A 13,256-nucleotide genomic window follows, 5' to 3' on the forward strand; every position below is an offset into this window, starting at 1 on the left:
ATTTTTGGTGTGTTGTGCCATAGAGAAGAATTAGACTATGTCTACTCTGTGGCTGTATAAGCCTATTTCATTCATAAAAAACATTATAGTTGTAGTTGTTAAATATAATAAAGTTATCCATATATTGTGACGGTAAGGTAAGCTAATGGTAAATAGGTCACATATATTTACAGGTCATATGAAGAGAAAAAATCCTTTTTTGGAGAAACAGAAATAGTTACCCTCTCTATTAACTTACCTTAGTCTGTATTGCTCCTGAGTCCATGACAAGATGTTAAAATCTCCAAATTTCATTTATGTGTATGATCAAAATGTTCTTCCATCCATCTGAAAGTTTATCAAGCGTGAAATGTATTCCACATTATTTTATAAAGTTTGTTCCTCTAAAAATCTCTAACGCAAAATCAAAAGAATATCAGCATAAATTCAAATTGGAAAAAAGTCGTATGAGTAAAGTAAACAGTTGTAATTGCTTTAACTAGAAAACTACTGAAACAATGTGCTGAATATTCTGGTTACCACTGTAGAAAATGTTTAGTGCCAAACATCAGATGTCTTAATATGTGTACTGCAGCTGTGTTATCAAGACTGTGTCAATATCAAAGTTACCTGATACTGCAAATGAGCAATACTTGTTCTTGAATAATCATCCAGCAAACAATAAAATTACTATAATTTGACTTCAGTAACTCATAAATGATACTAACGGTGTGAATGGTTTGATAGTTTATATTAATACGCAAGCAGTTTTCTTTTCACAGCCATAACTCGATAACGGCTTGATGGATTTTAACGTTTGAGGTGTCAAATTAAAGGTATTTCCATGTAGATGTGCAAATACGTCTCAGAATATTAAGGAAGGGCATCACTTAAGTACACTTAAGGGCTAAAGTTTGGAAGGTGGCGCTATCTGTTGACATTTGATCAAACTCAATTCCCTTTGTTTACAAATAACATATGGACGTAGTTTGAAATAGTTTTTAAGGTTAACCACAGACTGCAGGACTTAAAACTTCCAGAGCAAAAGTGGGGCCTTGGGCAAAGCTGGAATTTATATTTTGTTTCAATCTGTTAACTAAGTCTGGTTCATAATGAAGAGTTTAAGAATAAATATTTAATTTTTTTGTCTATGGTTAAATTGATTTACCTTATATCGTATTTTACTGATTATCATGTAGTTCGATGTGATGAAGTGAATGTTTAAAAGTGATTTTAAAAGAGAGCAGGGCAGTTATCCGTTACATTACCATATTATCATGTAATTTACAATGTGTATCAAAATTCCTCTATAGTGTTTTCTGTTGTTTGGTTAACTTCCTTATTTCATTTCAATTTAAAATAAAATGCTGCCAGTAAGACGAAGATCCTGAGTGGCTGGAGGGACCGCAAACATGATCGCTTGCATCAAACTCTCAATTGAACATTTGATGGGTGCATAGTGGTAGTACCACCGTTGTGATAGTCCAATCTCGGACAAATGAACGTTAAATGTTTACATTGTAGTGGCTTACATATTTTTAAGCAAGAAAAGACTGGCCAAGACAGTTAAGTTTTTAATCTTTGTTGCCATAAATAAAAGGTTTGTTTACCTCATTTGTGCAATTCACCATACCTTCGGGTTCTTATTGGAAACTCCCAATCTGAAAATAGGACTGTCATACTTATATCCAGAAATTATTTGGATAAAGTTTGTCAATTCAATTCTGCCTTTACCATGGTCAGCTCCGAAGCTCATTAAGATGAGAAAGTTCCACAGGGGATCTACAATCAATTTTAAGGCCCGTGACACGTTTTACCACCGAGTGGGTCCTCTAATTCCTCAAGAAGGTGATAATCCTGAATACACAGAGATATATAAGTAAGTACAAAAATGTCACTAGAACCCAAAAGATAATTAAGCACAATTAAAAAAAAAAAAAAAAATTCAATGAAAAATATGCGAGAAATAAGGTCACAATGCCAACCCATTTGCAAATCTTTGGAGACTGTGGCAGACATTATGTAGGGACGAGAGCTCCAAGGAGTCAAGTGAGATTCTTATGTACATAATAAGAGACAGAAGAAGTGTCTACCCTCGCTACAATCATGCTACCTGTGTAGATGACGCAGCAATGTTTAAAGCTGAAAACAAAGCACCACCTGGCCAAATAAATCGTATAGTTTTTTCCAACACTAAAAATGTTAAACGCGTATCCTTTCTATATCTGTCGCTAGATCCACTTGCTTTACCTTCTTATGTTCCTAACCGGAGACTTGGGTTGGGACCCCTAATTTAAACACGCCTAAAACAGAACACATCAAGGAAATAATTTAACAATGCTAGAATAAGAGGAGCTATTTGGCGTCAAGAGAGGAATTGAGCTAAATTAGATCAAAAGTTCACTTTTCAGTGTGTGGTTGACATCTAGTTGCATAGCAAATGTTCGAAGCATCGGTGAAACAGTGTAACTCGATTGAGGTTGGTTCTAAACCAACATATCTTGGTATTGAAACATTAGAAATGCTGACAATATCACGTTTTATTTCTTGCCACTCCTTGCATTTGTCCTCGGTTAGGGGAACGTCCCAGTCCAAATTTTCTTCCCACAAACTTTGAATAAAAAGCTTTGCTTTCAATGTTACTGGGATAAATAGACCAGAAGGGTCAAATATTGAGGATACGAGTTTCAAAACAATCTCTCTCAACAATCTCTTTGTACAAATATCTTCTATAGGCTATAGTTAATTGGTTTTATGCTTAAAGTGTCCTCTGTAGTATCCCACTTTACACCCAAGACATTTACATTTGATTCATCTTCTTTTGTGAGCTTACCATGAGGTATGTTCTCTTTGAGCGCCTGAGAGTTGGAGCACCATCCTTGGAGGTTCATGTTTGCTTGTGAAAACAAATCAGTTACAAAGTCGTTGACTCCAGTTACCATTGTCAACATAGAATGAAGTTTTCAATTTCTTGGTGTCTTCTGTTAGTTCACTATGGGTATACTATGGGGTTAGGTGGTGCTTTATAGTAGCACTTAATAAGAAAGGACTTGAACTAACACCAAACGGAACTCTGGAAAATCTTAGTTCCTCAATTTTGTTTTGATTCACTGGCATTGACAAATCTTTTAACCATAAAAACCTAGTAACGTCTCTATCAGGTATGTTTAAGTTCAGTTGAAGGAAAGCTTTTTCTATATCAGCTATTATCCCTATAGGGTTGAGTTGAAAACGTATAAGCAATCCGCGTAAGTCCTCTAGTATTACTGGGCCACGATAAAGGCAGTCGTTCAAACTATTAGAAGATTTCTTTGACTGGGCTGAAGCATCATACACTATTCTTACCTTTGTTGTGGATTTTGCTTCGTTAATTATGGGATGATGTGGAACATAATGCTTAACAATGGCATTTCCAGTTTCCGGAACTTGTTCAATGATTCCCGCTGATCATCTGCTCCTTGATTATGTTATCATACTTTTGAAGCAAATCTGGTTGACTTGATAACCTTTTCACAAGCGATTTCAGTGGAGCTAATGAGAGAAAATAATTATCCGGCAAGTTTGGGGGGTATTCTTTCCATGGCCAAGAAACCGAATACCTATTCTCGACTAATTGGATAGTATTATTAAACTGCTTTAGAGCAATATCATCATCAATTTCAAATGGATTATCATGTATACCTAAAGTTTCAAGACTCAGAGGTCTTTGTCATTAAGTTGTTCTACAAGTTGAGAATCTGCAGAATGAAAGTAAGCTTTAGGAACAAACAAGTTAGATGGCTGGACCGTAGTTAAGAATGAAGTTGAGTAAGAGTCAGTTTCAATAGAGTTTATTAAGCTCCTTCCGCTGATGACCCAGCCTAATTTAGTGTTTAAGAGGAAAAGTCCATTGCTTACCTCAATTTTGTCGTCATTTATAAAGTCCAAGTAATGGTCATTTCCAATAAGAAGGTCAATTTCGGAGTTCAGGTGTTGACCTTGAGCCAAAGTTAATTTAGGATATATATATTGATTTTATTTGATCAATAATATCTATCATCCCGCTTGAGTGGACTTGTCCAGTTATTTGAGGCACAACATTTGCTTGTACGTTGATTGTGTCTTTATTTAAAAGCGATATACCAACACAAACAACAGGTGTCTCAAGAGTTTTACAACTTTTGTTTCCGAAAGTGAACACATTTAATATCTGATGTTGTTCGGATTTTAATTGTAACTTAGAAGCTAATGTCTTTGACATGTATGACCTTTGACTACCTGAATCGAATAAAAGTCTAGCAGTGTGAGTTAGTTTGTTAACTTCATTTGTAACATTTACAATTGCAGTTTGTAAAATTACCTGTTCGTTAACTGCAAGAAGAGACGATAACTTAGTTGATTTTAGTTGAGTTGTGGTCAAGTGTGACGAGCCTCCAATTGGTTTTGGTACTTGTAACTCTCGTCCCGTAGGAACAGTCGGGGAATTCACAGCATCTTTGGTGATACCTGGTGGAAACTGTTTAGGGCAAAGGCTCCTGTGGTGATTTTTGCTTTGCTTACAAAAAACACAAGCCTTGAAAGTTTTACAATTTTTTAAGGCTATATCCCCTTTTTAAACAAATAAAACATAACCCCTTTATTTTGTCCTTACGCTCACTTACTGTGCTGAATGCCGTGCATTGATCACTCCAATGGTCTTTCTCACAAAATATACATCGTCTTAGATTGCAGGACCCATCACCAGTTAACAGGGTCTCGGTAGTTGAGGTAGGTTTATGAATGATATGCTCCACAGTCACATCCCTAGACTTAGTAGAAATTCCCAACAGCATCTTTGATTTCTCTCTAACGATTAGAATGTTTTGAATTGTACTACAAAGTCGATTTACGTTTAATTCTTTGCCTAAGTTTAGTTCTTCAACCTTCAGTAGAACATTGAGAGGTAACTTACTAGTAATAAGTGTGAGGAAGTAGTTTGAATTTGTATCCTCCCCTAAGGCTTGTAAGCATCTCATATGTTTTCCAATTATGTCGAAGGTACGACGCAAGAATTTTGTGTCATTAGACTTAACAGGAGGAATTTCTATTAGCGACTTGTAGTGTGAGTTTACAATTATTGGTTTGTTAGCAAACCTACTCTTCAGTAAAGAAATTGCTGTATCATAGTTTAATGATGTTAGTGGGAGTCCGGATATACAACGTTTAGCTTCCCCCTCATGAATTCAAATAGTTAAATTTGTCAATCACAGTAAGAGCATCATTGCTATGAATGGAGGAAGAAAAGGAATCCCAAAACTCCTGCCATTTGAGGACGTCTCCATCAAAGGTTGGGATGACAAGTTTTGGTAGTTTGACCAAACAACGTTTAGATTCTGACACTACAGTTTGTTCATGGGAGTTACATAGTTTGTCTGCATATAATGGGGTGTGAAGGAATCTATTCTTACCTGTAGTTTAGCAATTACTTCTTCGCAATTGAGAACAAGTTCAAATGGATCTCCCTCTGACGTACTTGCCTCTCCATTCGTTGAGTCAGTGATTACAATGTGATCAAGTAAGCCTTCCAGACGTCTACGATATCCATCTAAAGTCATCAGTGTGCCAAGGAGGTCAGGTTTGGAAAAGTCCTCCCCTTGCAGAAGTGAACTGGCCTCGGTAATTGTAGTGCCCAATCTCTTGCTCAAGGTATCAATTTTCTTCAGTAGTCTTGAGGTCATATTTTCCAGCTCTGCTACCAATTGGCGCGGATTTATAAGTTTTGTTCTAATTTAAGTAGATATATAAATGTGGGAGCGTGAAAGAAGTTTTATTTTTGACAATTAAAGTATTTCAGTTTTAGATAACATTTATCTTTTTGCTATTAGTTCAACTAGTACCACTCACATTATTTTCTTTTTATATTCACAACATCTGGTATTAATTACATATGTTACAAACAGTCTTTTGGGAAATGTTATGGCTTTGCCACAGTTTCTGTGTTTGGATGTTATTAGAAACGGCAAGAGCACAATAAAATTTTTCTGCAGGTAAATGTTCTGTTGGAGAAATTTAAGCCGAATTATAAATGTCACAATGCGAGTTTGAGCATTTTGTAACCATATTATATGGGTAAGTTACATAGATTTTTTAGGCTGCTGCTCAGTGCACTTAAAGAATATATATTTTAGAGATAAATTAAATGGTTTTTGTTGCTGAGTAGCAATAGTAAACGTGCACAACCCTTTTCGTTAGTCTAATAACATTTAAAGGCTCTCTAAGAGTTCAAGTCCTTATTTGTATACATATCTATATTATGTTTTCACTAAGCTGAATTAATAAATCGAAGTAACCTCTCTGAAAAGTCTGCAGTATATTGCAATTTTACAGCTTAATGACTTTCTAAATCATGCACATATTTCTACATAAATGTTGTAAAATGTTTTATCCAGTTGCTGTAAACCACTATTAATTTAACAAAATATGAACACGGCTCAAATGGGCACCGTGCCCTTCTCCATTAGTATTATTTTGTATTGTATTACACAATCAAAGATTTTTTCAATATTGATTGCATGTATGACAATAATCTCATTATGATCCGTCTTGAATAATATGATAAAATATAGGGAAAAGGTGTGAAAATGACAGACACCTACCCGTAAAATAGATATAAAATAGTTCAATAAGAAATAATTTTAAGAGTTACTGCGATAAAAGGATTTTCCACTGATTTCGTAATGGAACGTTATATTGCAAAACATGACATGATACAGAAGAAAATCGATTTTAAAATCAGAAAATAACATTGCAAATACTTCTTTTGGACAATTCAGTAACTCCCAATAAATGTGTATTGTTTAAAATACAATTTTAAAATCAACAGCTGTTTTCAAAATGTAAACAAATCTGTGGAGGGATCTTTAAAGGCTTATGGGGGCAGAGCCCTGAGCGAATTTACTTAATTTTTCTTTTGATAACTCATCTAGAGACCAAGATCTTTCTTTGGACACCTCTACCAAGTTTCTACGCCTAGCCGTTCTCTCAAATTAGTGGAGACAAAGTTTCCAATTAAATATTTTGATTTCCCCATGTTAATCTTATGGGAGAAAACCCAACTTGGATGGAAGATCCTGCCCGAACTAATAAAGATATAAAACAACGAAAAACACTTAGCAAAACTACAGATCAGGGCAATTCTTTTGACACTTTAATCATTAAAATCGGTCCAAAAATGAGGGAGGAGTTCTGATCACAAAAAAGGGCTCCCAAGTTTGATCAAAATGTATCCATAAATAAAAGAGGAACTATGTATGTGTGTATATATATATATGTATATACGTTATGGACTCCGAAACCGCTCGACACATTGTAAGGAAACATTCAGGCATTATTAAGCATCTTTCAAGGATGGTTCGAGTGAAGTTTGGTGCAGATCCGTCTAAAGGGCTCTGCCCCAGAGGGTTTTAAGTGGGCCAATGTCAGACTTTTTGATCTACAATGTTAACAAATAAATATAATTCAAAAGCAGATGTTTACTTTTACCAACTGTTTTGTAGGTTTGAATAATCACAACATTCTGTGTATTAGCAATAGTCAGGATTTGAAATAGTGCCACAGTGTTTCTACAGAGTGCAGCACAGAAAACTATTTTACTTTTGAATAAGTCCAAATTTATTAACCCCAATCACAGCACACCTGTGCACTTAACAACGTCTAAATTCTTCAATGTTAAATATTATAACATAAAAACCTTTATCAAAGTATTAAAAACAATAAAAGGGATGACTTTTTTAAATATATGACAACAGCTAATTTGCAACCTAAAGGTGAGTGAGTGTAGCGAACGAACATCAACCTGGAGGCGAGTTAGCGTAGCGAACGAGCTAACCTGAAAACAAGTGAGCGCAGCGAACGAGCTCTCACCTAAAGGTGAGTGAGCGTAGCGAACGAACTTCAACCAGGACCTGATTGAGCCATGCGAATACTTATGAAGTTAAACTGGGCAAAGCCCGCGGGTACAGCTAGTATATCCATAAACAAGCAAACTACACAACATTTTACAATATTCTTTATAAGAATAACCATGAGTATTTAAAATTTACAATTTTTGGAATTTTATCCGTTACCAAAAACCTCACAAAAACACTTAAATATACTAAGGTGTTTGTCTTTTTAAGCTCTTTAAAATGGTTTAGAGACAAATTGGGAAAATTTGTGTTTTAAGGGTCAAAAAATGTGAAAAACCAGTTTTGACCCCATAAAATCCCGTTCCCATCATCCAATCATGCTGGTTTGCGGAACTCATTCAATTTTATCCCACCTTATACCTTCAAACCCAATTTCATCAAAATTGGACAAAAATTACTTAAGTTATTGCGTTTACGGACACACACACACACACACACATATATATATGTAAATATATATATATATATATATATATATATACATATATAAAAATTTGAACGAATAGTGTTTTTGGCTTTTGGGGACATCAAAACGAAAAAGTAAATCGGTCCCGGGCTAAAGTCTTACCATAAGACCTACGGTAATACATTTGTAGAAAACACTAAAAAACAATATCAGATTTTGAAAAATTATAAGATACTAGCTGTTGTACCCGTGCTTTGCAACGGGAAGAGGACACAAAATAGAAACATTTTAATCTTTACATCTGTTGCATATAATAGTTACACATCCGCCAACGCTTTTAGAAACAAAATTCAACTTTTATAGCCTTAATAGAAACGTTTAAGTTATATGACTTTTAAATCTGGTAAGTAGGGGATACCACTATTTTGGTTTTGATTAATTTTAAATCTTGTGTAGGCTGATATGAGAAAAAATTACCAAATCTTCGAATAAAACATTGACATAGGCCTACATGATTTACCTTCATCTTACATATCTTTTGATTTATTATTGCCATTTTAAATTTCAATTTTGAAGTTGCAAAAATACTAATTATTAAATTTAAATGAACATTTTTTTTAAAATTTCACTCTTCTTTATATTAAATCACAAATCCTTCCATCTTCAGTTTCTTCACTCACAATAAATCATTAGCAAAACTAAGTCAGCTGTTATAAACTTTAGAAATATTGCTGTGCCTTATCAATACTGTTTTTTTGAAATATTAAAGAGACTATATCTATAGGTACTACACAAAAATTTTAACAAATAATTTAGCATTAAAGACAGCAGACAAAACTAATATGATTATCAAAGCATCAAGGACTAAAAAATGTAATAGCAAATACAGTATATGTTTCATTGCATCTCCTGATTCTACTCTACAAAAATATCAACAAACAACTTAATATACAAACTCGTTCTTTTAATCAGTTCCATCGTCCATTGCCTTTACATTTTCACAATTACCATTAAGTAAACATAGTATCAGATATTTCATTGATTTTAGAAACAAAAGAACACTGTGTACCTACTGATTAGTTTTATGATATTTTCCTTGGTTTAATTTAATCAGTGGTTTGGCAAAACACAAATAATAAATGTATCAAATAAGAAATTTTGATTATATCGAACTATTATGAACATCGTGAGTATATCCATAATCTGTGATTCGACTCTTTTATCGGGAATTATGATTGTTTTTTGTTTAAAAATAACTTCTGCAATGCTTCGCAATTGCTCGAATTTGAGCACCACATACACTAGTTGTATATATTACACTAAAATTTAACTAATTAAAAACCAAATGAAATACAGAAAAATAGACTCACTACAGTAATATAGTACCAGTACTGTTGGTTTAACAATGACACTCTATTGTAGGGTTCATACCTGCGTGCTTGATACCAATGCCATGCAACCCATGTCGATTGTTATCTTTTATCATTAGGTATCTAAATAATTATCACAACTATTGCATCAGTACATGTAAATATCACACAATTTATTCATGCATTTTCAAAATAACAATGGACACACTTATTAATTAATCTGAGATATTTCAATTTGCAACAGTTTTATTTGTATAATTATTAAAAAACTAGCTGTAACCCGCGGGCTTTGCCCCGTTTAACTTCTTAATTTTCAAGATGATCTCGTTTGCATGGCTCAATCACGTCCTGGTTGAAGTTCGTTCGCTACGCTCACTCACCTTTAGGTTGGAGCTCGTTCGCTACGCTCACTCACCTTTAGGTTGGAGCTCGTTCGCTGCGCTCACTTTCCTTCAGGTTAGCTCGTTCGCTACGCTCACTTGCCTTCAGGTTAGCTCGTTCGCTACGCTCACTCGCCTCCAGGTTGAAGTTCGTTCGCTATGCTCACTCACCTTTTGGTTGCAAATTAGCTGTTGTCATAAATGTAAAAGAAATAATAGTGCTGCACCCTTTTGGTAATCCTTGTAACTTTAATGCTATTGAACATCATAGAACAGAACCAACTTGTTTAATTGAAACAGCTGTTAAGATTCATTAATGCCATTTCTCATAAGGTTAACATGGGAAACTCCAGAGCCACTGGGGCGGAGCCCGGAAGGATTTTTGGGATAAAAATATGCCTATATGTTAATCGGGAATATGAGCTATCATCATGCCGAATTTCAGCCCGATCCGACCAGTATTTTTTGCGTTCACTTGTCACAAACATACATCCATACATCCATACATCTAAACTTTCACATTTATAATATTAGTAAGATTTATCCAGTTGCTGTAAACCAATATTAATTTAACAAAATATGGACACGGATCATATGGGCAACGTGCCCTTCTACACTTGTATTATTTTGTATTGTATTACACAGTCGAAATCATTTCCAATAATTGAAAACATGTATGGAAATAATCTCATGAACCTATGATGATCTGTCTTGAATAATATGACATAATATCGGCAAAAGTGGTCAATAAGGCAGACACTAACCCGTACAATTAGATATAAGATAATTCGATAAGAAATCATTTTAAGAGTTACTGTACTATTATGATTTTCAAATTATTTCGCAATTGAACGTTATATTGCAAAACATGACATGATGCAGAACAAAATAAATTTTAAAATAAAAAAATTTCATTGAAAATACTTATTTTTGACAAACTCAGTAACTCCCTATAATACAGGGTTATTACAAATGATGTTCATGATTTCATACATACATAAAATATAGTTTTATTTGTTATATAAAGAAATAAAATGAAAATTTGAAAAACTCAAAAAGTTTCGACACAGATACACAGATCTGTAAATGCTCAATACGGGAACCCCTTGTGGTACGACAGATGTCAATAATGTAGTCAAGCAAAAGTGTGTTTGAAAAGTGTGTCTTGGTCTATTGTTTCGGTAGCATTGGTAATCCGTTGCTGGATCTCAAGTATGCTATCTGATAATGGTGGTGTGTATGCCTTATCTTTGATATATCCCCACAAGAAAAAAATCAGGGGGTGATGTCCGGAGATCTTGTAGGCCAGTTCAGGGGTGTGTCATTATTCGGACCACCGAGCTCGTTCCATATCTCAGGCAGCACATTGTTAAGTTCAGCCCTACTACAAATAACATACAAATGCAGCCATTTCTCTTAAATTTCAAGTGTCACTTGCCAAGGACTAGGAGGATAATCGTTAAACCTGGTTCTAAAGTGTCGTTGCACACTAATAACAGATTGGTTAATGTAATATTCCAACTGGCAAAAAGCTTTCCTGCCTTCAAATTCAGCCATTACACAACACTTACAACAATTGACTTGACAAACAGCTGATATGCACCCAAACCAATGTAAATAAAACTTTGTGAGTTTTTCTTTCCAATGGTACCAACTAAAATAGTCTCGAAACAAATTAACCCAGTAATATTTATAATCGAAATCAGGAACATCATTTGTAATAACCCTGTATGTGTTGTTTAAATACAATTTAAATATTAACAGCGGTTTCATTAAAAAGTATTGAAAAATTATCCATATGACGATAATGTAAACAAATCTGGGAAGGGAACTTTAAAGGCTTCTGGGGAAGAGCCCTAAGGGAATTTACTTCGTTTTTATTTTGATTGCTCATCTACAGACCGAGACCTTTCTTTGGACACCTCTACCAAGTTTCTACAACCAGGTGTTCTCTCAAATTAGTGGAGACAATGTTTCCAATTAAATGTTTAGATTCCCCCATGTTAATCTTACGGGAGGAAACCCAACTTCAATGGAAGATCCTGCCTAAACTAATAAAGATTTCAAAAAATGAAAAATCTTTGCGACTGTAGTTTCGCAAGGCCATTCTTTTGACACTTTGATCATTAAAATCGGCCCAAAAATGAAGGTAAGAGTTCTGTTTACAAATATCGGCTTAGCGTATTATATGTATATACAAGCTGCTATACCCGTGCGTTGCAACGGGAAGAAAATGTGACCCAGCGAGCTAAATAAAGTGGTGCTGATGTGTGTTTAAAAATACAACAACTCTGTGATTTAGTATGAAAATATAAACTGATTTGAAAGTGTAAACTTCTTACTTTCAAACCCTTACTTTTAATGTTATTGAATCCAAAAGAATATGACAACATACCTTAGTGTAGCAATAGTATCAATTGCTTCATTGATGCTTCATGAATGACATGTTTTACCATAATTCTTCAATTATTTTAGTCAAGCCTTTTTATACGTAGCTTACTACATAAATTACAAAATGAAACTTTGAGCAATACTTTACAAAACGTATACAACCTTTCTTTAAAACCAAACATAACCCTCCTCAATCTACATAAAGCACCACAAACATCTTTTTCGAGTAAATAAACAAACACCAGTTCATTGTACTGACCAGCTGTTTCATTAACTAAATGGAATTAAATAATCTAAACTTTAGAAGTGTACCAGGCGTAGCCCTTTGGAAATCAGCCTGTGGGGCAGAGCCCTTAGGAAATTCATTCATATCAATACTTTTCTTCAAATCTACATACTCTAAGCTTCATTTTGATGTGCCATATGCCTATATTTGTATTTGGTAAATGGCTTTAACCGTTTACATAAAATTTTATTGTATCACTTTAATAATATAATAGATATATATAGATTGATGGCTTACCGAATGTACTCCACTGTTATTTGTTTCATTTTCCATGCAAAATCTTGAAGTAAGTGATTTTTCCAATCTGATATCAGACAATGAACAAACACTGGTTGTTATCAGGTTGCGTTTATGAAAACAATTCCGTTCCAGATACTTCGACTGTTATAGTATTCCACGGTAGGCTATCTACAATATGTGTGGTCCATTCTTGTGTTGTGAGCCTGTTAACTGTTTTTTACATTCATGTTTGTATTGCGGTTTCACATTATCATTTTTAGCCTGTACCCTCCAGAAACT

The 13,256-nt window shown here is 34.3% G+C and overlaps 1 protein-coding gene across 2 annotated transcripts in view; it reads right to left on the reverse strand.

Annotated features, from left to right (window-relative positions):
* LOC128989655 (sensory neuron membrane protein 2-like) overlaps positions 1-12,997 on the reverse strand; it is a 60,773-nt gene extending 47,776 nt beyond the window's left edge. The window contains exons 1-2 of one of the 2 annotated variants that reach the window (XM_054411621.1): positions 12,975-12,997; positions 239-327 (exon numbers count right to left, since the gene is read on the reverse strand). In XM_054411621.1, coding sequence (XP_054267596.1) covers positions 239-294 — 56 coding nt within the window. In that variant the 5' untranslated portion in view covers positions 295-327; positions 12,975-12,997. Of the gene's footprint in view, positions 1-238; positions 328-9,680; positions 9,733-12,974 lie in introns of those variants that run through there. The other variant, XM_054411622.1, reaches the window with a different exon arrangement.
* Positions 12,998-13,256: the final 259 nt, after the last annotated feature.

This window comes from Macrosteles quadrilineatus, unplaced genomic scaffold, assembly GCF_028750875.1.
Source record: "Macrosteles quadrilineatus isolate MER2022 unplaced genomic scaffold, UCM_ALF_1.0 Scaffold_3__2_contigs__length_128488019, whole genome shotgun sequence".
Lineage (NCBI taxonomy): Eukaryota > Metazoa > Arthropoda > Insecta > Hemiptera > Cicadellidae > Macrosteles > Macrosteles quadrilineatus.